This window comes from Globicephala melas, chromosome 1 (assembly GCF_963455315.2).
Source record: "Globicephala melas chromosome 1, mGloMel1.2, whole genome shotgun sequence".
NCBI classification, from domain to species: Eukaryota; Metazoa; Chordata; class Mammalia; order Artiodactyla; family Delphinidae; genus Globicephala; species Globicephala melas.
Genome location: NC_083314.1, coordinates 163025667 through 163047885, shown reverse-complemented (window position 1 = coordinate 163047885; position 22219 = coordinate 163025667). Strand labels below are relative to the sequence as shown.

Here is a 22219-nt window from a genome sequence, read left to right as displayed (position 1 = left end):
GCTCTGAGAGTCTGGCCCTTGATGTGCAAAGCGGAGAGGGAGGCCAAGCTCCACTACCAAGGGGCCTTATGGGGTGGGGGGTGCTCTGGACGGACAGCCTGGCAGAGACACCAGCTGAAATGCTGGGAAAGGAGGGAGCCCGCTGAGGATGCCCAAGCCTGGGCCGGTCCTGATCACCACCCCACGGCTCGGGTACCCCCAGACCCGGCTCCCCTTACTCACAGGCAGTCCTGGGGGGCCCATGGCACCTGGGTAGCCAGGTTGCCCTGGAGGACCCTGCAAAGAAAGGGAGACATGATGGACCAGCCCCCCAACATTTCTGTCCCCATCCCTGGCTATGAGGGCGGCCAAGGCCCGACAGTCTGGAGCTGCCCCTCAGCAGGTGCCCCGGTTACAGCCTCCACCTTGGGCCATTTCCCCCAGACCCAGCTCCCTTCGGCTGTGGTCACCACCACAGTCCTGGATGCTGACTGCTTGAGACTGCTCCCTCCAGAGCAGTGCCTGTCACTTTCTAGCGGAGCTGAGCCAGAGGAGAAGGCCCAGGACAGGGAATGACGAAGACCTGGGTGGGGGCAGTGGAAGGGACATGGTGAACGCTGCAGGAGAAGGGAGGGAGAAAGCCCCCAGGGATGGAGGTGTTTGCCCCTTACAGGGAGTCAGGGCACATGGAGATCAGCTTCCTTTGATCCTGAGGGATCCCCCAATACTGAGGGAATCAGGGCCGAGGGGCAAAGAGTTTCAAGAGAAGGAGTCCACCTCCCACCTTCCACGCAGCAGCCATCCCAGGGGGCCCAACCTCCGTCTCCCCAAGGCTCTTCATCTACCTCCATCCCCTGCTGCCTCCGCTTACCGGTTCCCCCTTCTCTCCCGTCAGGCCCCTGAGGCCTCGCTCTCCTTGAAGACCCTTGGAGAGAAAAATCATGAGAAACTGCAGGAGAGGGCAGTCTCCACCCAGCCCCTGACTCCTCCCTGCAGCCCCCCAGCCCTCTGTCCCCATTCTAGGCAAAGGTGGGGGGCTACTGGTGGCCCCCCTAGTGTCCCCAGCAAAGTGACCATAGGGGGTGTGCCCAGAAGGGTAACTATCAGAGGTGTAAATCCCCACGTAAGGGTGCCCCAGAAGCATGCCCCCCAAGACAGGTCACCACAGAGATATGCCCCCAGTCGGGTGACTCCCAGGTGGGACTTCTCAGGTGGCTGCCATTGGTGTGCCCTACTGTGACCACTGTTTGGGGTGCACCTTTAGGAGGGTGACACATGTGCTCCCCCTGAGGGGCAACTGTCCAGAGAGGTGTCCCTAGAGTGATGCTCCCCACCAAAATGTATCACCAGACTCGCAACACTTACCTCTCCAAGCCCCCCGCCCCAGCCAAAAATCACATGCTTTTAGGGATGCTGGGGAGGGACATGGGAAGGCTCCCTCCAGAGCAGTCCCTGTCACTTTCTAGGTGGAAAGGGATATCCATCTCAATCAAAGCCAGAGCCCCCATCCCTCCTCACTCCTCGCCCTGGCCTTCGCGGATGCACCGCACCGTTAAGGGGCCGTGTCTGCCCCTTCTCCCTCGTGCCCTCAAGAAACGGCACCCAAACCTTTCCACAACACAAGACAGATGGCTAGACGGACAGATGGCCCCTTCACCCAAGCAAGCAGAAACAGACAAGGTCCGGCCAGGATGAGGACGTGGGGACAGATGGAGCTGTGACAAGGAGAGGCCTTGCTCCCTGAGCCTCCTTCACCAGGCCTGGGAGGAGAGGAGCCAGGCCCCAGGAACACGAACTCTGACAAACAGGAGGTTAGTTTCCATGACCCAGGAGGGAGCAACAGTGAGGAAGAGGACGACTCAAACATACTTGTGACGATGACGAAGGCAGAGCAATTAACGACACCCGGCAGAAGGAGGTGGCCAAGACACTGGGCACAGAGGGGCAGGGCCCCACGACACCCAGAAGCCCTACTGCTGGCATCACGTGCCCAGCCTCGGAGCAGACTGGGACCAGAGCCAAAGAAGAGGAAAGGAAGAGGAGGAAGTTTCCTCTAGGATGATGGGAAAAGTTGCAAGCGTGGCCGCCTTGAAATCCCTGGGGTGCCTCTGGACAGCCCTGCCAAGCAGCAGGGCAGCAAACCTGTGCCAGCCTGCAGTGTGAAGCCCTAAAGCTTTGGCATCTCTGCCGGGCTCTGGGCCAGGTGGCTGGCAGGGCCTCAAGAACTACTTTCAGCAAATCTTCAGTCAACACCAAAGGTGGGAGAAGCAGGAGGCAGAGTGAGAAGGCAGGGATAAAGAGGCCCCTAGAGGCACCAGCTTAAAATAAGAAGGTAAAATAGCTCTGGAGGATTTAGGGGGAGTGATGTGTGACTGTGGGAGAGAAAAAGGGAAACGGAAGGGGGGAGAAGAGAGAAGATGAGAGAGAGAAAGCAGAAGAGGGAGAAGGGAGAAACGAAAAGAAGTCAGAGACTGGGAGGCCGTCCAAGCTGCTGGGACCTCAGGGAACCTGTGTCGTTAGCTACCGAGCCTGAAGGGGGACAACGACAAACATGGAGGGGGGAGGCCAGGGCACGACAGGAAGGGAGACAAGCAAAAGCCACAGAGACCTGGCTGGCAGGGGAAGGGGAGGTCGAGCAGCGCTAGGTTCTTACAGGCAATCCGGGGGAGCCAACAGCACCAGGAAAACCTGGGGGGCCCTGGTGGGAGAAACAGGCAGGTCACAACTCACAAGCACAGTAACCCTGGGCCACAGTCTGGGGCTGAGAGGTCACGGGGAGAGGAAGTCATGGGAATATTTTCAAGGCAGCTGGAAAAGAGACTCATCCCAAGTCTTGGCCCAGAAGACATCTGCTCCTCGCCTCGGCTCCAGGAAGAATGGCTCTGCCATCCGTAGAGATGCGCAACAGCCCCCAGAGTCAAACCACCTGCCCAAGTCTGCCCGAGTCCGAGTGACTCCTGGTGCCAGAGTGGAAGCCCATCATGCCTGTTACCTGACCTCCATGAGCCCCCAGGTGGGGGCCCCCTGGTTCTAAGAGGCTCCCACCAGCTATTTTTGTTTCCTCCAAAGAAAGCATTTTCAGTTCTTCCAGGCTTTCCTGCCATATCAACACCACAGAGGACTCCAGGGTAGATGCCCCTGGTCTAGCCTTTGTAGGCTTGTCTTAGAGATGGCCCTACGGAGCGATAGAGGGCCGCTCCATCTCAGCCCCTGGCCCCTGTCTGAAGGTTGCCACACGCTTTCCTGGCTGCCCAGACCATGAGCCATGAATGCAAAACACAGCAGGGACGGGGCTGCAGAAACAAGGATGCGCCCTGAGGGCCTCCTCTAAGCAGGACCACAGGCAGAGCGGGGCGGAGCAGGTCGGTTCTGGGGATTCGGAGGTGGGAGGCCACAATCCCCGCAGATGCTCTGACGAGGGAAAGGAAGTTCCCTCTTTCTGTCCTGCCCAGCTTCCCGGAGCCAAGGCAGCAGAACGGTGTCTGGCTTTACAACCCCTCTGAGAGCCTCTCAAGCAGGCCAGGAAACCCACAGATACTTACAATAGGGCCTGGAGGACCCGGGGAGCCCCTCATGCCGGGCGGACCCTGCAAAGGAAGCCAGGGAATATGGATGAAGAGGCTCAGGCCCACAGCGCCCTGAGGTCTCCGCAGCCCTCCTCCCAACCTGCCACAGACCAAGTCAACAGGCAGTGCTGTCAGAGCAGGATGTTAAAGCTGACGTTAAACCTTTCATTCGGTTCATTCAATCATCCAACAAACATTTATCGAGCAGCTATTACGTACTGGGCACTGGTCCAGGGGCTGAGGACACAATGACAAATGGAACATTGAAATCCCCACCTTGTGGCGCTTACATTCTAGGGAGAGGTGGACAGTAATGCATAGACCAGAGGCTGGCACACAGGCGGTGCTCAGTAGACACCTGCGGCGTGCTCCCAAATGAAGGGAATACACAGGATGCCAGACAGTGCGGAGCGTGGGGCAGAGAGAGGGACCGGGCTTTGAGCACGGCTGTGGGAGTTCTATTTTAGAGAGGGTGGTCAGGGACTGTCTCACTGAGAAGGTGATATGTGAGCAAAGGGCTGAAGGGGTGAAGGAGCGGGCCTTGGAGGAGAGCTGCAGGCTGAGGAAGCAGCAAGGCCAGGGGAGGAAGAGTGGCCCAGGGCCCAGAGCCGCGAGGAGGCCCGGTGCCAGGAGAGCAGGTGAGGCCAGAGCAGCGAGGGGCGCCGGTGACCTCAGGCCTCGGAGGGCCCGAGAAGGTTTTCGGCAGGAAGGAAACTGCCCTCGGGAACTGAGAGCCATTTAAGTGGAGACTCCAGCTGCCTCGGGGTCCAGCCCAGGCAAGGGCCCTGCTCTTACCTCTTCTCCTCTCTGGCCGGGCAGTCCTGGAGCACCGGGCAGGCCGGGGCTCCCTGCACAGCCCGCATCTCCCTCGCCGTTGTCTCCCTGGAGTGGGATGGACGGTGAGTGTGAGAAGCCCCATGGGGCTCGGGGCGGGGGGTGAAGAGAAGACGGAGGCCCACTCACCCGGGCCTCCTCAGCCCTCGGCCGCTCCCGCTCCGTGAAGCACTGCGGACGAAAGCCAGAGGCCCGGTCAGCAGGGGCAGCCGGGAGCTCGCCCTGCACCCAGGCCACCCCGAGCCCAGCCTCCTACCCGGGCGCAGCTGTCAAGGCCTGGCACGCCGGGGTTGCCCTGGTCTCCCTTCTCTCCACTTTCCAGGAGGGCCGCCGGGTGGGCCGTCTGCCCCTGGACACAGTCCCCGCAGATGCTCTGATGAGAAAAAGGGTGCGGTGGCGTGGGGCCCGGGTCGGAGAAGGCCAGGGTGGGCCGCATGGGGGATACCCACTCCGAACTCAGCCAGTGGCATCCTGCTGCCCGGCACCCACCCACTCTCTTCCTCCCCAGCCACATGTCTGCGGCAGCTCTGCTGTATCCTCAAGGGACCCGATCCCAACACTGGCTTTGAGTTTCCTCCAGGAAGAAGCTCCGGTAGGGCCAAGCCAACGCCACTTTCTAGACAGGCGTGTGGGAGGAGGCGGAGGGGCCCGCGGAGGGACCATCTGTCCCGGCTGTTCTTGCAACCTGCACCCAGTGTGAGGACACGCCACGAGGATTTAGACTGAAAAGGGCAGCTCCAAACACCAGCTTCTCTGCCCAAGGGAGCAAAGCAAACAGCTGCAGGAGGAGCCAGGCCCTTCGCAGACAGCCTCTGGGATGGGGCCTGCCCTGCACTTCCCAGGGGACCCCGGCTGTTACAGGCTTCCCAGTGGGCCGGGCCTGAAGTCTTCCTGACAAGAAAGTCCTCCTCTTACCTGGAGGCTTTAACCTCTTTGGGTCACAGACCTCTCTGAGAGTTTGATGGAAGCTGTGAGTCCGCTTCCCCTCAAAACGAAACATACTAGTGAAAGCTAGACTACAATTTCAGAAGACTCGGGAGCCTGGCATCTATCCACGGCCTGGCGGGACGTCCATGGGCCCCTAGAGGAGACGCCGCTCCACCTCCACTGTTCGCTGCAAAGCTCAGTGATGATGGTTGTCATTTACTCAGCGCCCACGGTGCCAGCGATGGTGGCAGGCCTTGCCCATTATCACATTCAACCCTGACAGTGCAACGAGGCAGGCCGTCTTACAAGCACTCTGGAGATGAGAAAGCCGAGGCTCAAAGAGACAGCATGACTTGTCTAAGGTAAGTGGGGCCCTGGATTGGACCTTGGCCTGTCTGAGGGCCAAGGAAGCGCTCTGTCCACAGGCCCAGGCTTCCTCTGGGCTGTCGGTGCCCATCTGACCCCTTTTCCAGACCACACTCAGTTCCTGTGGGGGGCCCTCCGTGGAGCACTCGATCAAGAAGCCATCAGACGACATGTTACACAGAGAAATGTCGAATCCTGCATTTGGAGTTGCATAATCACTTGCCCAGGGGCAGGACTTGGGGAACCCTGGCTTGCCAGAGGCCTAGGGCAGAAGAGCGGGGGTTCACTGCCACAACCCTGCCGTGATCCAACCCGTAACTGCTGCCGGAAGGATAACCCAACCTCAGGCTGCTTCTGGAGATGACTGCTGTGCAGAGCAGGGGCGGGGCAGGCGGTCCCCATGCTCTGCCCTGACCAGGACCACTGGGGTCGTGGGAACTCCAGGGCACTGACCAGCCAGTGCTAGAAGCGGGTGACCAGGACAGGGGCTCTGGAGGCCAAGGCGTGGGAGGGACCCCAAAGGATGCTGAGCTGGAGGAGGGAAGAGTCCTGATCTGGTCTCTACAGGTAACTGGGCAAGGAAGGGCTGTGTCACCTGTGGTGCCCAGCGTGGGAGATCAGACCAGGCCACAGCCCTCGAGCATGGTCTTAACGCTACTGATAGATCCTGGCACAGGCCGACTCTCCCTTCAGGCCCCAAGTCCCCTTTCTTGCCCCACTAGAATCACCTCTCAAATCCCTTCTCCTCCCTGGATTCTTTCTGGATTAAGCAGAGGACAGCCGGAGCCTTCTTCCAGGCCCCTACCCAGTCCTATCATAGAACATAACCTTCGCAAATCCCTGCCTGACTGCCCTCCAGGTGCACGTTCACCTTCCCTGCCCTGCCCCCACGTGACCTCACTGGCAACTGCTGAGGGCAGGTCTCTGAGTTCCCACTGCCCAGAGCACCCCTGGCCACCTGGGTGCCTTCACAGGATTCCTTCAAACACTCGCTCAGCAAACACTGACTGGGGGTCTGTTCCGAGCCGGCCCCTGACTAGGCCCCCTCAGCCAGAGGCCTGGCATGCACGGTCCCCACAAATAGCCCCATCTGCGGTTCTCTGTGTGTGGTGCGACGCAGCTGAGCGCTCACTGCAACGATCCCCTTAGGGGAACCCCTGCCGGTTCCTACGCCCTCCCTCTGACTCTCTTACCTTAAGGACATGCTGTTCAATGGGCAAGGATCCCTGCAAGAGACAGACACGAGGGCTCAGAGGGTGAGTGGAAGGGGGACGGAGACTTACGGCACCTGGTGGAGCCTCGGGAAGCCACATGGCATCCAGGTTTCTCCCAGCCTCGGAAGACGGAGGGAAGAGGGACCCCCACAGCAGCTAAGGGCGCTAGCATGGCAAGCTCAGGCCTGGGAAGAGCAGGGGAGGCGCTGGACTGTGAGTCCAGGCCGGTACCTACCAGCTCTGCAGTCAGCCCAGGCTGTCCTGGCAAACCGTTGTTCCCAGGCGCTCCCTGCAGCCAAGGAGAGACACGGGTGAGTGGACACCTCTCTCTAGCCCGCAGGCCACCCAGATTCTTTCTCACCATCGCCACTGCCCCTCCCCCTCATCCTGAAGAGCTGAGAGCCCTGGCTGACATCTATTCTCAGCTCAAAAGTCTCCAGGGGCTTCCCTGGTGGCGCAGTGGTTGAGAGTCCACCTGCCGATGCAGGGGACACGGGTTTGTGCCCAGGTCCGGGAAGATCCCACATGCCGCGGAGCGGCTGGGCCCGTGAGCCATGGCCGCTGAGCCTGCGCGTCTGGAGCCTGTGCTCCGCAACGGGAGAGGCCACAACAGTGAGAGGTCCGCGTACCGCAAGAAAAAAAAAAAAAAGTCTCCAGACTGTTTGTAGGGGGAGCTGAGGAGGCCCAGAGGTGTGACTCACCCCCCCCAAAACCAGTCCAAATGATTTCTTCCCCTACATGTTAGGGCAGTGGGTCTTCTATATAGTAAATAACTATTATTTCTTTCTGTGCTAAGTACTTTTCCTATATTTTCTCACTATATTTTCTCATGTAATCACCACAGTCGTTTTGGTGAGGTAAGTGTTTATCTCCATCTTAAAAACAAGACGAAGAACTCAGAGAGGCGAGCAACTTGCTAAAGGTCACAGGGCGAGCAGGGCACAGAGGTGACATTCAGATTGAGGAGCACTGGCTTCAACCCCGCTCTTAACCACTATTTCTGCATCATTCCTCAAAAGACATTCCCCAGAACACTCATGCACACACAGGGTAGAGGCCTGGGAGTCATACCCATCTAGGTGCAAATTCTAACTAACTACCTGTACAACTTTTGTAGGTTACTTGCGGGGAGGTGGGGGGCGGGGAATCTCTGTGCCTCAGTTTCCTTTTCTGTAAAACAGTGGTAGTTTGTGCTGAGGCTTAAAGGAGATCACGGCTATAAGGAGCTTAGTACAGAGCATGGCACGAGGGATGCTCACGTTAAGTGTTTACCACCCAGACTCTGTTCCCCGTACAGACTCACAATGCACATCTGCATGTTAAATGCTCCGTGGAGGCAGGGAGTACGTTGGGTTTTAAATCCCCAGTGCCCGACCTGGAGGAGGCTTGCATCCCATACATGCTGAGGGAACGCACTGCTGCTCACTCCGCACACGGGATTTCCCTGGCCCGCTCTGAGAGCTGGCCTCCCTTCAAGTCCCAGCTCCCAGCAATAGAACATGTTACCCTCCCTGGCAGCCCACCCGATTTCAGGCCAGGCTCCACCAGGCCTGAGTCAGACCTGGAGTCCGTCTCCCCCGGCCCCTCCTGCACCTCCACGTGCCGTCACCCAGCCCTGGTCATTCCGAGTCCTCAATGAGTTAAGAAGGCAAAGTGCTTAGAACAGCCCCTGGCACAGGGGAAACACCGTGACCGTGTTAATTCTAATTATGCCCCTAAATTATCATTCACCCCCTGCCCCACTCTCCGTTGTCTGTGTTAGTTCAAGCCGGATACTTTGTGATTTTCTTTTCCTGCGCGCCCAGAACTATACCTCCCACTTGTTCTACTGTAGAAGTGAAGAGCTACCCGTGCACTGCCTACTAGCTATAGAGCCGCACACTTCTTAACGTCTGTAGGAGTGGATGGGGATTACTGGAGCTCTGGTTGCTGTTTATCTCTGAGCCCGTTCCTGCACCTGAAGAGAGGAGCTGCTGGGCCCTCCCTTCCTTGAAACACCCTGCCTGGCACGGGGCAGGTGTCTGCAAACAGCAGCCTCGGCTTGGTCTCCAGCACTGGTGCCAGAAGAGGACTCTGGTGCCTGGGACCAAACTCAGTGGCGGTCACTCTTTTCTGCCTCGTTCCCCCAACATGTCTTGGCAGGGTTCACGTGACATCTGCGTGCGCTTGTTAATGGGTCACTTTGAAATGACTCTCACGCTTCTCCAGGCAAACCGCAAGCCCCCTGCAGCCTGATGCCTGTTTCCTGGCAGTGCAGCAGAAAGCCTGGACACTTGGTAAAGGTGTGGCTGGCCTGTGGGGGACACAGAGTTGGCTCTAATTCTGAGCTCTCAATGAGACAGAGAATTGGAATACTGACAGAGGCTCCCATCAGCAAAGGGGGCCCACCAGAGCAGATTCTCAGCCCAGGGTGAAAGGGGGTATATATAAAATCATCAGGGCAGGGGGGAGTAGTTTGTTAAAAGCTTCCATGCAGTTCTGCTCTGCCTTTTTGGGTGAGACTCACTCTTCCAGGAGCTGGGAGCCAGACACACAGAAGCTACTGTCTATGCCTCCTAGGGCCTCTGGGAAGTGTGGCCTGGCGTGCAAACCTTGGGGAGCCACCCTGCCGGGCAGTGGAGGGCAGAAGAAAGGGCCCTGCATGGGAAAGCCCCAGCCCAGCACTGCCAGTTCGTAGCTGATGACTTCAGACAAGATATTTCACCTCCCAGAAACTCAGTGTGCCCAGCTGTGACTTAGGGATCCACCGCCTTCCTATTGGAGTTGATGTAAGGCTCAAACAAATGCGGGAGAATGGATGTAAAATCGTAACAGTGGTTGTTGTCATAACGATGGCTAATGCCTTCCGAGCATTCACTATACGCCAGGCAAGGTTCTACACATGTAGCATGCATTCACTTGTTTAATACTCACAAAAGCCCCGTGAGGTAGGTCCTGTAATTACAATATCTCCACTTAACAGACGAAGGAACTGAGACACAGAGAGGGTAAGTAACTTACCCAGCACCACAAAGCTAACACGTAGCAGAGCTGTGATTCAAAGTCAGGCTGCCTGGTCCTGGAACACACACTCTAATCATGATGTCACAAGGACCTCAACTCCTACTGCTCTCCCCTCGTTCCCTGGCCTCCTTCCTGTTCTCCAAACACGGCAGGCATGTTCCCACCCCTGGGGCCTTCGTACCTGCTCCCACCCCTGGGGCCTTCGTACCTGCTCCCTTGTCTATCTGTCGGGAATACTCTCCTTTGCAGGCTCTCCCCTCATTTCCTTCAAGTCTTTTGATTTTTTCTTTTTCCCTTTTTTTCCTTTAAGTCTTGATTTAAACATCCCCTTCTTTTCAACACTTTTCTCAAATATCTTCCCTGGGCTCTCCCCATTTTCTATCCTCACTCCCTGCTTTAACCTTCTTATCAGGACATATCATTTTCTAACATACTATATTTTATTTATTTCTCTTGCTTATCGCCTGTCTCTCTTACTAGAATGCAAGCTCCCAGAGGGCAGAGATTTCATTCTGTCCACTGCTGTATTGCCAGCACCTAAAACAGTGCCTGGAAAATGCTAGGTGTGCCAAAATTTCGTTGCATGAATGAATGTTGAACGCTGCTCCAAAATGGTGAGCTCTGCACCAGTGTCCAGGATTGTTAGCTGACCCAGGTTCTGGGTTCCTGACAGCTGACCAAGGCCCGAGCTTGACACAGGTGTCAGTGGGGTACCTGGGCTACAACAACAGGGCATTCCTCAAAAAAGGTCTGGGAGTACACACAGCCTGCCCTCGGGGATCAGTGCGTCCTCCGTACCACTCTGGGAAGCGGGAGCACAAGGAGTGAGAAATGACACATACAAGCGTTGGGGCAGGGGAGCGGCACACTTTGGGTCCAGCATAGAGCATGCGCCCTGTTGCTTTGACCCCCCCCCCTTCTCTTCTCCCTCTTTACCTGAAGCCCAGGTGTTCCAGGGGGGCCTGGTGGTCCGGGAACACCCGGAGGACCCTGAAGGAGAGAAGAAACCATCAGACCCAGAAGAAAGTTCTGCCCCATCGCTGGGGGTGCCGGCGTTAGGATGCGCAAGCCTCGAGGCGCGGGCGGACAAGAGGAGAGACGGAGGAGACAAGCGACACACACCTGCGGGCCCGGCTGCCAGGAGCTGCCCATCCAAAGTCCCGGAGCACCCTGGGTGGGAGTGGGGATCACAAAAGAAGGGGAGAGGCTATAGGCAACGTCCACACCAAGCACAGGGCTGCGTGGGGACGCAGTTGGCTGGGGCGCAGGGGCCTGTGCGTCTTGGGCACAAGGCCGGAAGCCAGGCCTCACCCCCAGGCTCGGGGGGAAGGCTCTCGGTACCACTTACCGGCATGCCAGAGAAGATGGGGTCCCCTCGGGAGGGGCAGGAGCACTCCCCTGGCTCACCCTGAAAAGAAAAGAGCCTTTGTCAGCAGGGGGTGAGGATGGAGGACCCTCTGGAAATCAACAGCTGGGAGGCAGGGCAGGCTCTAGAGATGGAGAGGGCAGGGTTTAAATCCAGGATCGGCCTCTTTTGACGGTACCCTTGGGCAATCTGTTCAACCTCTCTGAACCTCAGTCTCCTCATCTATAAAATGGGGATAATAATACCAAATGCATAGACTGTCATGAGGATGGAATGGATGAATGTCTATAGAGTTCCTGCCATGTGTCAAGCACTCAGCCATCAACAGCTCTTGGTGTTACTGCATTTTTAGCTTCATCATTGTCTGCTGCTGCGTAAGTCTTCAGCCCCATTCCCCTTGGCCCAGCCTGGCTTCCATGCCCTTCTCTCCTGGTCCCTCATATCCCTGTCCTCTCACTAGTCCTTCTGAACTCAGTTCCTTCCCCTGTCCTCTAACTCAGCGTCCATCTGAAAATGTAGCTTCCCCGCATGGGGGCCTTGGAGCTCTCTAGGTCTCCTGGGATCCTGACTGAGCCCTGGGCCAGCAACGAGGGAGCTAGTGGGTGGCAAGGAGACCAGGATGACTCCTCAGCACCCATCCTTCAGTCCAGGGCTACAGCCAAGTGCAGAGGGTCCCCTGGGTGGCAGAGCTCCAGGGGCTGCAAATTTCCCCAGAGTATTGGTCACAGGTCCCTGGGACTTACCTTTTCTCCCTGCGCTCCCTTTTCACCCTGCGGGAAAGAAACACAGGGGGATGAGTAGATAGGGGTGTGGAGAAAGAGCCAGCTGTGGCTTCCTGCTGCCCCTCGACACGGTACTCACCAGCATCCCTCTGGCTCCTGGAAGTCCAGTCTGTCCCTGCTGCCCAGCAGGCCCCTGAAGGGAGAGAGCCCAGGGTCAGTGGACGAGGCTGGACAGCAGCCAGCCATCTGGCCTGCCAGCAGGGGAGGGTGATAGGACAAACAGAAGCAGCGCCAGGCTTCCCTGGAACCCACATCCCAGTGCCCATGTCCTAGAGTAGGAGACTGAGGCCCAAGAGACAAGGCGAGGAGGAAGGAGGAAGAACACTGGCATTTCCCCAGCACTTTCTGGGTGTCAGGCACTGGGCCAAGCACCTGTCAGGGCACACTGGATGGAATCCCTACTCCCAGCCCTGCAGGATGGTATTGTTCCATTATACACGTGAGGAAACAGAGGCTTAAAGACATTTTGTAATAGACCAAACAGCACGGCTGCACCCAGGTCTGTGCGGCCCAAAGTCCCTGCTCTGTCCTCTTACCCTTTAGTGTTTGACACAATTCTCTCCATCATAAAAGTTCTCTCAGTTGATTTAAGGAGGAGACAGGAATTTCAGCCCCGATTTGTCAACAAGGAATTGAAGGCCCTGAGAGGCTGTCACTGGCCTAAGGTCACACAACGAGTGAGTGTGGTGCCAGAACTGGGGAACCTCCCGGATGGGATTCAACTTGAGGGAAGACGGTCTGGAGAAGTCAGCAGGGCTTTCTGATGGCTGCTGTCCTGCGGGACAGGCCACCTTCGCACGTGGGACTCAAAGCTCCCTGAGGATCAGGGCTGCCTTCACCTTCACCTCTGCCTTTACCGGGAGCTCCCTGGGACAGGCAGGGACACTGACTACCCAGCTGTGCTAGGCAACCACACGGACGGTGGGGACTTGGGCAAGGCTGCGGCCCCTCTGGGCTTCAGCGCACCCTCAGGAGGAATCCATCTGTGATTCCCAAACTGGGCCTGGAATTTCTCTAGGGATCCATAAAGACAGAAAAGATACAGTTCATGGGCTATTTTCAACATTACCAAAAGCCTAGGAAAAATTATACATTTGCCCACAACCTGGCATGGCACAGGCTGGCTGAAAGGTAGCATTTCTTTGATTTAGGCTAGAATTATGTCATATTAAAAATTCTAGTGTGTTCATGTGGAGTCGAAGCTAGCTATTATACAGGTCTTTGATGAATAAAAATGAGGAAGTACGTATATTATTACCTAATCTATGCAATTTGTTCAACAGACACATCTTTCAGAGCATGGGAATCACTGGTGGAACAGCAATAAAGGGAGGTCCTTGAGGGTAACACGGTTGAAAGTGTTGCTGGTCTAGATAGATCTGTGCGGGCTAGTACGGTAGCCAATAGCCACATGCGGCTACTTAAATTTAAAATAGTTAAAATTAAATCTAGGGCTTCCCTGGTGGCGCAGTGGTTGAGAGTCTGCCTGCCGATGCAGGGGACATGGGTTCGTGCCCCGGTTTAGGAAGATCCCACATGCCGCAGAGCGGCTGAGCCCATGAGCCGTGGCCGCTGAGCCTGCGTGTCCGGAGCCTGTGCTCCGCAACGGGAGAGGCCACAACAGTGAGAGGCCCCTGTACCGCAAAAAAATAAAAAATAAATCTAAAGTTTAGCTCTTCAGTCACACTAGCTACATTCTGAGCGCTCGACAGCCATGTGGGGCTGGCGGCCACATCTCAGGCAGGGCAGAGAGTTCTATTGGGCAGCACTGTTTTAGACGATCCCAAATGACTCCAAGGTTTGAAGTGGAGGGTGGCGGGCAGAACATATGGGCTTTGAGTCAGACAGACCTGGGTTCAAGTCCCGGCTCTGTCTCCTCACCCTCTGGCCTTCAGTTTCCTCATCTGTGAAATGGGGATAATCATAGCCATTCCCTTACGGGGCTGTTGTGAGGATTAAGTGAATCTCTGTTTGTTTAGAGCTTAGCACAGGGCCTCAGCACCATCACTGCTCAAAAACTGGTGGTGTTCAATACTATCATTCTTCAGGGGCTCCCCCCATACAGGGCGGTCTTCCTTCTCCCAGGCCGGGCCAGGCTGAGGCCTCTCTCCTCCCGTCCCCCATGTTGCTGGGATGGGCAGGGTCAGCCCCATGCCCTCTTCCTGGCGGCAACGCCCTTGGTCCAAGCAACATCCCCAGTGTGGAGCGCAGGGGGCGGGCCCTTACCGGAGGCCCAGAGACACTGGCACCAGCAGGTCCCACAGGCCCAGTGGCTCCTTTCACCCCTGGAGATCCCTGTGGAAGAGAGGGTAGAAAGGTTGCAGGGCCAGAGTTTAAAGCTAGCTACAATCCAGCAGGTGAGACCAGGCCTTGGGCGGCCCTCTGACGAACATCCCTCAGCTCCCATGTCCCCTGTGCCCACTGCCAGGACATTCCGAAGTGTTATAAGTCTAGAGCCCAGGGCTTCCCTGGTGGCACAATGGTTAAGAATCCGCCTGCCAATGCAGGGGACACAGGTTCGAACCCTGGTCTGGGAAGATCCCACATGCTGCGGAGCAACTAAGCCCGTACGCCACAACTACTGAGCCTGTGCTCTAGAGCCCGTGTGCCACAGCTACTGAAGCCCATGTGCCTAGAGCCCGTGCTCCGCAACAAGAGAAGCCATCGCAATGAGAAGCCCGTGCACCGCAATGAAGAGTAGCCCCCGCTCACCGCAACTAGAGAAAGCCCATGTGCAGCAACAAAAGACCCAACACAGCCTAAATAAATAAATAAATACATAATAAAATAAATAAATTAAAAAAAAAAAAAAAAAGTCTAGAGCCCAAGCAGGCAGAGGCTCACCTTGGCACCCTTCTCTCCAGCAGGGCCACGTGGCCCCCGAGGTCCCAGAAGCCCCTGCAGATGGAAACACACTTAGTTACCTCTATCCTAGAGTGGCCCCTTCACCTGCCCATTTCCTCCAGGCCCGAGGCAGACGTACCTGAATGCCAGGCAAACCCTGGGCTCCAGGCTCCCCCTGCAAGTCAGAAAAGGCAGACTGGGCCACAGCTGCCCAAGCCAACCTGCCCTGCCGGCAGACCTGGTCTGGGGTGGGGTGTCGGCCAGCCCAAACTCAGGAGAGCTCCCCAAGGAGACTCTGAGGGTCAGAGAGGAGCAGGGGGTCAAAACCAAAGTCCCAACAGAAACAACCGCAGGCCAGGGCTGTGCCCTTGAGCGTCTGGAGGCAGGCAGAGCTCTGGGGTTTGGGGCGCAGGTGGGAGTGAGCAGCTGGCTAAGGGAAGTGCTGGGAGGCAAGCAAGCAAACGTAAGGCTGGAGACTCACCTGGGGCCCCTGGACTCCCACTCCTGGAGGCCCTGGCTCTCCCTGAAGAGGCAGAAGGACAAGCCTGCGCTTGAGATTCCCCACTCACCCTTCTCCCCTGTCCCAGCCCCTCCTCCTGGACCTCCTCCACCTCCGCCCCCTCCCTGCTCTGCAGCTGATCTCCATTCCCCTCACCAGGCCCTCCGTCCCTAGGCGCATCTCCGCATCCACGCCCTCACCCACACAGAGCTGCAACCCAGGCCCTCACACTCACACACACCTGTATGCCCTTCAGTCCTGGGGGTCCTTGAACTCCTGGTAGACCAGGCTGGCCCTAAAAGACACAGGTGAGCCATGGGTCCCCTCAGGGGAAAGGGGGCAGGAGGGAGAGAAGGAAAGCCCAGGGAGGAAAGGACAAGAGGGCAGGTAGCCAGAACTCACCGGTTTACCAGGCCGGCCCACGCCTTCCGGCCCCGGATCTCCCTTCAGGCCTGGCTTCCCAGGTGGTCCTGCCCTGTCGGTCAACGCCCCCTGCAGGCTGGGGCAGGCAGTGCAGCCATCACCCTGGTCAGAGAGGGGCACAGCCAGGAGCTCGTGAGCCAGGCCTGGCGGCCAAGCCGGGAGGAGACATCGGAAAGGGGATCCTTGTGCCCTTCTGAAAGCTCTGCCCCTCCACTGACCCCTCCTCAGCCTGGGATATCAAAATCGGCCGCTGACACGCCTAGCTCTCCTCCCTGCCTCGGAGAATAGCCGCGGCACCTCCACCCAGTGATTCTGGCATCCCCTGAGGCTCACAGCCTGACCCCGAGTCCTTCCCCTCACTAGCTCTCAGCCTAATCTCTTTCTGCTCATGCAAAAAACTGCGCCCTGCCTGACTGACCTTTTCTCCTTTTGGCCCTGAAGGGCCCCGAACCCCAGGCTCTCCCGACAGTCCCGGCCGCCCCATGGTGCCCGGTGTTCCAGGATCTCCAGGATTCCCAGCATCGCCCTGTAAGGAGTAGGGTTCAAAGAGGGCAGGGGTGATCCAGCTGGAGTCGGGTTCAAGGAGGGCAGGGCACGGTGCCCTCTTGGGACCTGCAGGCACTCAGAGCCCTTCACTGGGGCTGGGGGCTGGGCAGGGAGTGGAGAGTGGGCACAGGGCAATCAGGAATAGGAGGTAGGGAGGGCATCTGAGAGGAGGTGGTGCCCACCCGTGCCCACCAAATTATCTTACCTTCTGTCCCTTCAATCCATGCTCTCCAGCTTTGCCCTGAGGAGAAAGCACTTCCAGCACCCATTCACTCATACTAGACACCCTTAAGTGTCTGGCACTGTGTTAGACTCCAGGAATATACAATATACAAGACAGATCAAAATCTCTGCTCTCATTCTAGTGAAGCGATATTCAAGAGAAGAGACTTGAGCCAGGATCCCTGCTTGGGTGATCCTGGGCAAGTTACTTAACCTCTTTGTGCCTCGGTTTCTTTATCTGTCAAATGGGGACAATAAAAAGAGCACAGGCTTCTCCCTCGTAGGGTTCTTGTGAGGTTAGACAAGCTGATACAGCTGATATGCGTGAAACAGTGCATGGCTCATGAAGTACACTATGTCAGCATTCACTGCTACTAGTAGAGCAGTAACAATAATAATCGCCACAGTGGTAATTATCATTTCTTGAATGCCTATTGTGTGCAGCTAAGTTCTTCACACACATCGTTCCTAGGCTTTACAACAACACCGTGCATAGGAAACAGAGGCACAGAGGGGGGAGTAACTGGCTCAAGCCAAAGGGCTAGTAAAAGGCAGATCTGGACTTCGAACCCAGGTCCACCTGGTTCCAGGTTGGTGGTCTTTCTGCACAGCCAGCCATGCTGTGTCCCAGGACGAAGGGCAGAGGCCTGTCAGGCCAGCTCCCTCTGGGGACAGAGGCACTGACCCCTCCACACACTCTCACCTACTCCCCACTGCACAGGGAGCCTAGAGACCCAGGCAGCCCCTGTCCCCCTTAAGCCCTGCCTGTATCCCCCCGCAACAGGCCCCAGAACTCACCTGTTTTCCTGGCAGGCCAAAGCCTGGATGCCCAGGCTCCCCCTTCTTTCCGGGAGGCCCAGGCAAGGCCAGCACGTGGCTGTCCCCTTCCTGGTGCTTGGACAGGGCGCTGCATGACTCACAGGGCTCCCCCTGCCAAGCAAGGACACGGAGCTGGGGGACCCCAGGCAGGTTTGGAATCTGGGGCTGGGGAATGTAGCCCGGCCTGACGTAGCACCTGTGCTTGCCAAGGGATATCTCAGGAGACATTGTGGGAAAACAGGTAAGAAACGAAGGTGGGGGCCAAGGCCTCAGGGGTCCTGACATCATGCTAAGGGATCAGATGTTACCCTCAGGCAGTGGGGAGCCTCGGAGGGTTTGAAGTAGAGCGGGATAGGCGTGCATTTGGGAAGCTGGCACTGGCCACGGCGCGGGGAACGTCTTCAACTTACCTTCTCCCCCTTGACGCCTGTGGGTCCCACTGGCCCTGGAGGCCCCTGTGTGATAAGAAGCCGTGTGTGATGGCCAGCATCTGCCCGGGCCGTGCTGGGGCCTCTCATCTCCCCACGTCCCACCTTGTCCTTCTCCCCAGAGCTGTTGGCATCCAAAGCTCACTTACCAGACCGCCAGCTGGCCCTGCCTCCCCGAAATTACCCTGAGAGCAAAGCAGAGAACACAGGGTCAAAGTGAGGAGGCCACTCTAGGTCATTCCCAAACCCCAAACTACACAAATAACCCCTTGGGACCCCCAGCTACCCCCCTCATTTCCTGGCTAGGGAAACTGAGACCCAGAGAGGGAAAGGGATTTCCCCAAGGTCCCCAGGGGAGTCTGTGGCCAGCCTGTTTCTGTCCCCAGCCTCACTCTGCAGAATCCCAGCCCCACCCTCAGCTCCGGCCCAGCACGCAAAGATCACGAATTCATTTATCCAACAGTCACTCGCTGGATGCCTGTACCCACTGTGCACTCAGCGAGGTGCCAGTAGGTAGCAGTGAACAGCACAGACAAACACACTTGTGGAGCTTACACCCTGGTAGGGACACCAAGAACTTTTAAATAATTGTAACTGAATAGCGATGAGTGCCGTGAAGGAAATAAACAGGGTGATGAGACAAAGGAGGCAGGGGAAGCCGTTTTAGACAGGATGGTCTGGGAAGTGTTAACCACAATTATTATCAGAAAGACGAGACAAAGGCCAACCAATGAAACAATAGGGGGAGGTAGAGAGGAAAAACGTTCTAGACAGTGGGAGGCACAAGTACAAAATCTAAGAGGTGGGAACATTCTTGACATATTCCAGAAAGTAAGGAGGGCAGCACATCTAAGGCACAGGAAGTGGGGAGAGGAAAACCAGAGGAACCTTCAAGGCAGGCAGGGCCAGGTGTCCAGGGTCTTGTTAGGCATAGAAGACCTTCAGTACAAAGTCGAGTCATAGAAGTATTTTAAGCAAGGAAATAATGTAACCTGAGGGGTTTGTTTTGTTTTGTTCTGTTCTTTTCTTTTTTAACAAAGCCCCATTAGCTACTGGATGAAAAAGTTTAAGAGCTGCAGTGGCCACAGGCAGGCCAGCTGAGGGACTGCTGCCACCATCCCAGTGAGAGATGACGGGACCCAGACGAAGTGGCAGTCGTGGAGGTGAGCAAAGCAGGTGGAGTTGAGAGAGGTGCTGCGGCAGAACTGTCAAGTGGAGGAGATGATGTGGAGATGGGAGGAATCAAGGATGCTGCACCGTTTGGGGTTTGAGGAGGTTTGAGGAACTCGGGATATGCCATTTACAGAGATAGGGGGAGCGGAAGAGGAAACAAGTGTGGGGCGGGGGCACAAAGCTCCTCTGAGAAATGACAGGCGCGATTTGCCTGGCAGAGCGGAGTCTGAACGTCCTGCATTATTAGTTCAACGCTGTCATTTGTCTCCAATGCAACCACAAGTACAAACGTTCACATGGCACTGAAATCGAGTAACCCAGCCGAGCAGGGAAGATGACCAACTCTGGAGCCACGTTCCCTGGACTCAAATCCCAGGTCTGCACCCAAACACCCATGTGACTTTGAGCAATTTACTTGGCCTTTCTGGACCTCTGTTTCCTCATCCATAAAATGGGAATAATGGAGTACCTACCCCATGAGGTTTTGGGAGGAGGAAACAAGTCAATACACCTACAAGCCCTTGGAATGCTGCTCGGCACAAAGTAAGTGGTAAAGAAGGGTTATTATTATTTTATTATAAGGTAGTCTTGAATGTACTTAATTGTTTTGGATTATCAGTAAATTAAAAATAAAACACTAAGGAACTTTCTTGGAGAACATGCGGGCTCTCAGAAATCAATTCTTTGACTCCAGTCTGCAAAACACTGACGAATTTCTTTCTCTGTGGATTTACAGTTTGATCTCTTGTCTATGTTCTCCCTATTCCCCGTCCAGGGATCCCCTCCCCTGCCTCCCGGCCAAGAAGACCCCGGTGTTCCTGACATCTAACCAGGTCTCACCTTCTCTCCTTTCAGCCCTGTTGGCCCTGGAGCCCCAACTTTCCCCTGAAAAACAATCAAGTCACAGTCACTGCATCCCCCCCACTCCCATCCCTCCAAGACTCCATGGGTCCCAGTGTCCACCCAGAAAGAGAAAGGCCAGCTCAGAATTACAAATCCCACAACCTGCAGGTAGCTGGACAACTACCTCTGTTATACAGATGGGCACTCAGAGGTACTAAGAGGGAGTCCCGGAGCAGTGCAAGGGTGGAGGGAGACACCGGCCTACAGGCCTGGAGAACCTGCCTCAGGGCCTCCCTCCTGGTCTCTGCCTTGAGACCCAGAGCCTAAGGAGCCAGGGAGGCCACCAGTGTGGCAAAGATGGGCTGGCCTGGCCTGGCCTGGCTAGGAGGCAGCAGTCACTCACCGGAAGGCCAGGCAGACCGAGGCCAGGAGGGCCCACATCTCCTTTGGGCCCTACAGAGGGCCCAAAATGTTGGGCTGCTACGGCTGAGCTACAGGACAAGCAGGACTCCCCCTGCGGAAGGAAGAAAAGGGATCAGAAAGGCTCCCAGTAGTCAGAAGGCGCCAGCCAGAGAACAGGGACCCTCACCTTTTCTCCTTTGAGGCCTTGGATGCCAGGGTCACCCTGCAGGGAGAAAAGGTTTATGGGCTGAGAGACTGGGTATGTTGGGGCACCCCAAATTTCCTAGCCATATATGAGGACAGCAATGTCACACACCACAAACGCTTCAAACACCCAGGGGTCCCAGGGGATTCAAGGTCAGCACCCCAGAGCCGGGGCTCATCAACCCATGTGACAGATGGAGGAAATGAGGCCAGGCTAAGCTACCCCGCCAGAAGTGCCGGTACATACCCGATCACCCTTTTGTCCACCAGCTCCCAGGCCCTGCTGAAAAAAAGGGTCAGTGAGGGAGTGGGGTACAGAGTCCAGCACAGGACCATAACCCAGCCCTGCCCCCTCCTTTCCTCCACCTCCAGCCAATACCCAATCCCAGGAGGAGGGCACAATCTCACTCACTACAAGGGTTGGCTCCACCCCAGCTTGCCCAAAAGGCATCTTAAGCTTTGGCTGGGAGAACCCTGGTTGGTTGCCATGGAAACCTGGGGTGGCCTTCTAGCCCAGCCCTAAACTCTATGGTTCAGCCCCCACCCCCATGGAGCTAAGAGCCTAGACTCTCTGCCCACACTGTCTCTATGGCCATGAGAAGTTTCCAGCCCCTCTGCCCAACACCTTTCCATGATTATGCCCCCTGGTTTTTTGGTGGAGTCCCACAAGGGCCACCCTGGGCACTCACCCTGGCTGGTGCAGGAACACCCGGTTCTCCCTTGGGCCCTGGCTTTCCAGGGAGCCCCACAAAGTTCTGGAACCCTTCAGGCAGCGCTGGGCACACTTCGCAGGGGTCACCCTAGCAGAAGGGAGAGAGCATGAATGGACAAGTTGGGGCTAAGACCCTGGGAAAGACAAGAAGCTCTAGGCATGGGGTGGGCCAGGGCCAAGTGGACAGCTGGAACACTGAGGGGGCTTTCCACTCAACCGACTCACTCATTCAGCTTACGATTCCTGGACATCAAAAACTACATCCTCAAAAGAAAAAAAAAAAACTACATCCTCACAACAAGCCATAAGAAATCACTGTGTCCCATTTAGCAGTATGGCAACTTGGGCAAAGGGAAAAGCTCATTGACTTGCTGTGTTCGTGTGCATGGTCGAGGTGGGACTTGAACCTGTCTGTGTAACTCCAAAGCCAGGCCCTTTAGTAATCACACGCACATCATAGCAACAAAGAAGGGGTGGGGGTCCCCCCAGGAGGGTCCCAGGCCCAGCGCCCTTGATGCTCAGTGTCACCTTCAGAGAGAGGCTTGCCCTCCCATCCCAACCTGGGGAAACCAAGCCTGGGACTCACCTTCTCTCCCTTCAGCCCTGGAACCCCTGGCTTCCCCTGTTGGAGAAGCAGTGAGCGTTAGTGCCACAGCAGAGAGGGCCCGAGGACCTAGCCCCTCTCTCTCTGGAGGACTTGGTAGACGAGGCCTGGGCATGGTGGGCAGCAGCTCCCCTCCCCCACCAGATTGGGGTCACTCACAGGTTTCCCACCAGGACCTTCCTTTCCCGGCACTCCGGAGCTGCCCTGTGGTCAGAAGAAGCGTTAAGGGGGAGGCTTCTGGCTGTGACCTCAGCCCATGCACCCCTTTGCCATCCAGTTCCCTCTCTGGACAGCAGGACAATCTCGCCAAATCTCCCATCTCCTCTCAGTCGGTTTTGTCAACAAACACTCCCTTCCTGTTGCCTGTCCTTCTCCATGTCTAACCCAAGTCCTTCTGGTTGCAAAGGAAGGGAGAACATGAGGCCTCTATGTGCACCTTCCCCAGTGCAGCACGTTTGGAGGT

The 22219-nt window shown here is 56.6% G+C and overlaps 1 protein-coding gene across 1 annotated transcript in view; it reads right to left on the bottom strand.

Annotated features, from left to right (window-relative positions):
• The window catches only part of COL16A1 (collagen type XVI alpha 1 chain), a 51314-nt gene that overhangs the window by 15774 nt on the left and 13321 nt on the right, over positions 1-22219 (bottom strand). The window contains exons 21-52 of the mRNA XM_030871456.2: positions 21916-21960; positions 21739-21774; positions 21130-21240; positions 20688-20723; positions 20424-20459; positions 20238-20348; positions 19832-19876; positions 17968-18003; positions 17801-17845; positions 17370-17501; positions 16555-16590; positions 16222-16329; positions 15783-15905; positions 15622-15675; positions 15363-15404; positions 15021-15056; positions 14882-14935; positions 14264-14332; positions 12117-12170; positions 11999-12025; positions 11238-11297; positions 11012-11059; positions 10826-10879; positions 7122-7175; positions 6866-6898; positions 4636-4752; positions 4509-4550; positions 4341-4427; positions 3522-3566; positions 2633-2677; positions 851-904; positions 223-276 (exon numbers count right to left, since the gene is read on the bottom strand). Coding sequence (XP_030727316.2) covers positions 223-276; positions 851-904; positions 2633-2677; positions 3522-3566; positions 4341-4427; positions 4509-4550; positions 4636-4752; positions 6866-6898; positions 7122-7175; positions 10826-10879; positions 11012-11059; positions 11238-11297; positions 11999-12025; positions 12117-12170; positions 14264-14332; positions 14882-14935; positions 15021-15056; positions 15363-15404; positions 15622-15675; positions 15783-15905; positions 16222-16329; positions 16555-16590; positions 17370-17501; positions 17801-17845; positions 17968-18003; positions 19832-19876; positions 20238-20348; positions 20424-20459; positions 20688-20723; positions 21130-21240; positions 21739-21774; positions 21916-21960 — 1929 coding nt within the window. The remainder of the gene's footprint in view (positions 1-222; positions 277-850; positions 905-2632; positions 2678-3521; positions 3567-4340; positions 4428-4508; positions 4551-4635; positions 4753-6865; positions 6899-7121; positions 7176-10825; positions 10880-11011; positions 11060-11237; positions 11298-11998; positions 12026-12116; positions 12171-14263; positions 14333-14881; positions 14936-15020; positions 15057-15362; positions 15405-15621; positions 15676-15782; positions 15906-16221; positions 16330-16554; positions 16591-17369; positions 17502-17800; positions 17846-17967; positions 18004-19831; positions 19877-20237; positions 20349-20423; positions 20460-20687; positions 20724-21129; positions 21241-21738; positions 21775-21915; positions 21961-22219) is intronic.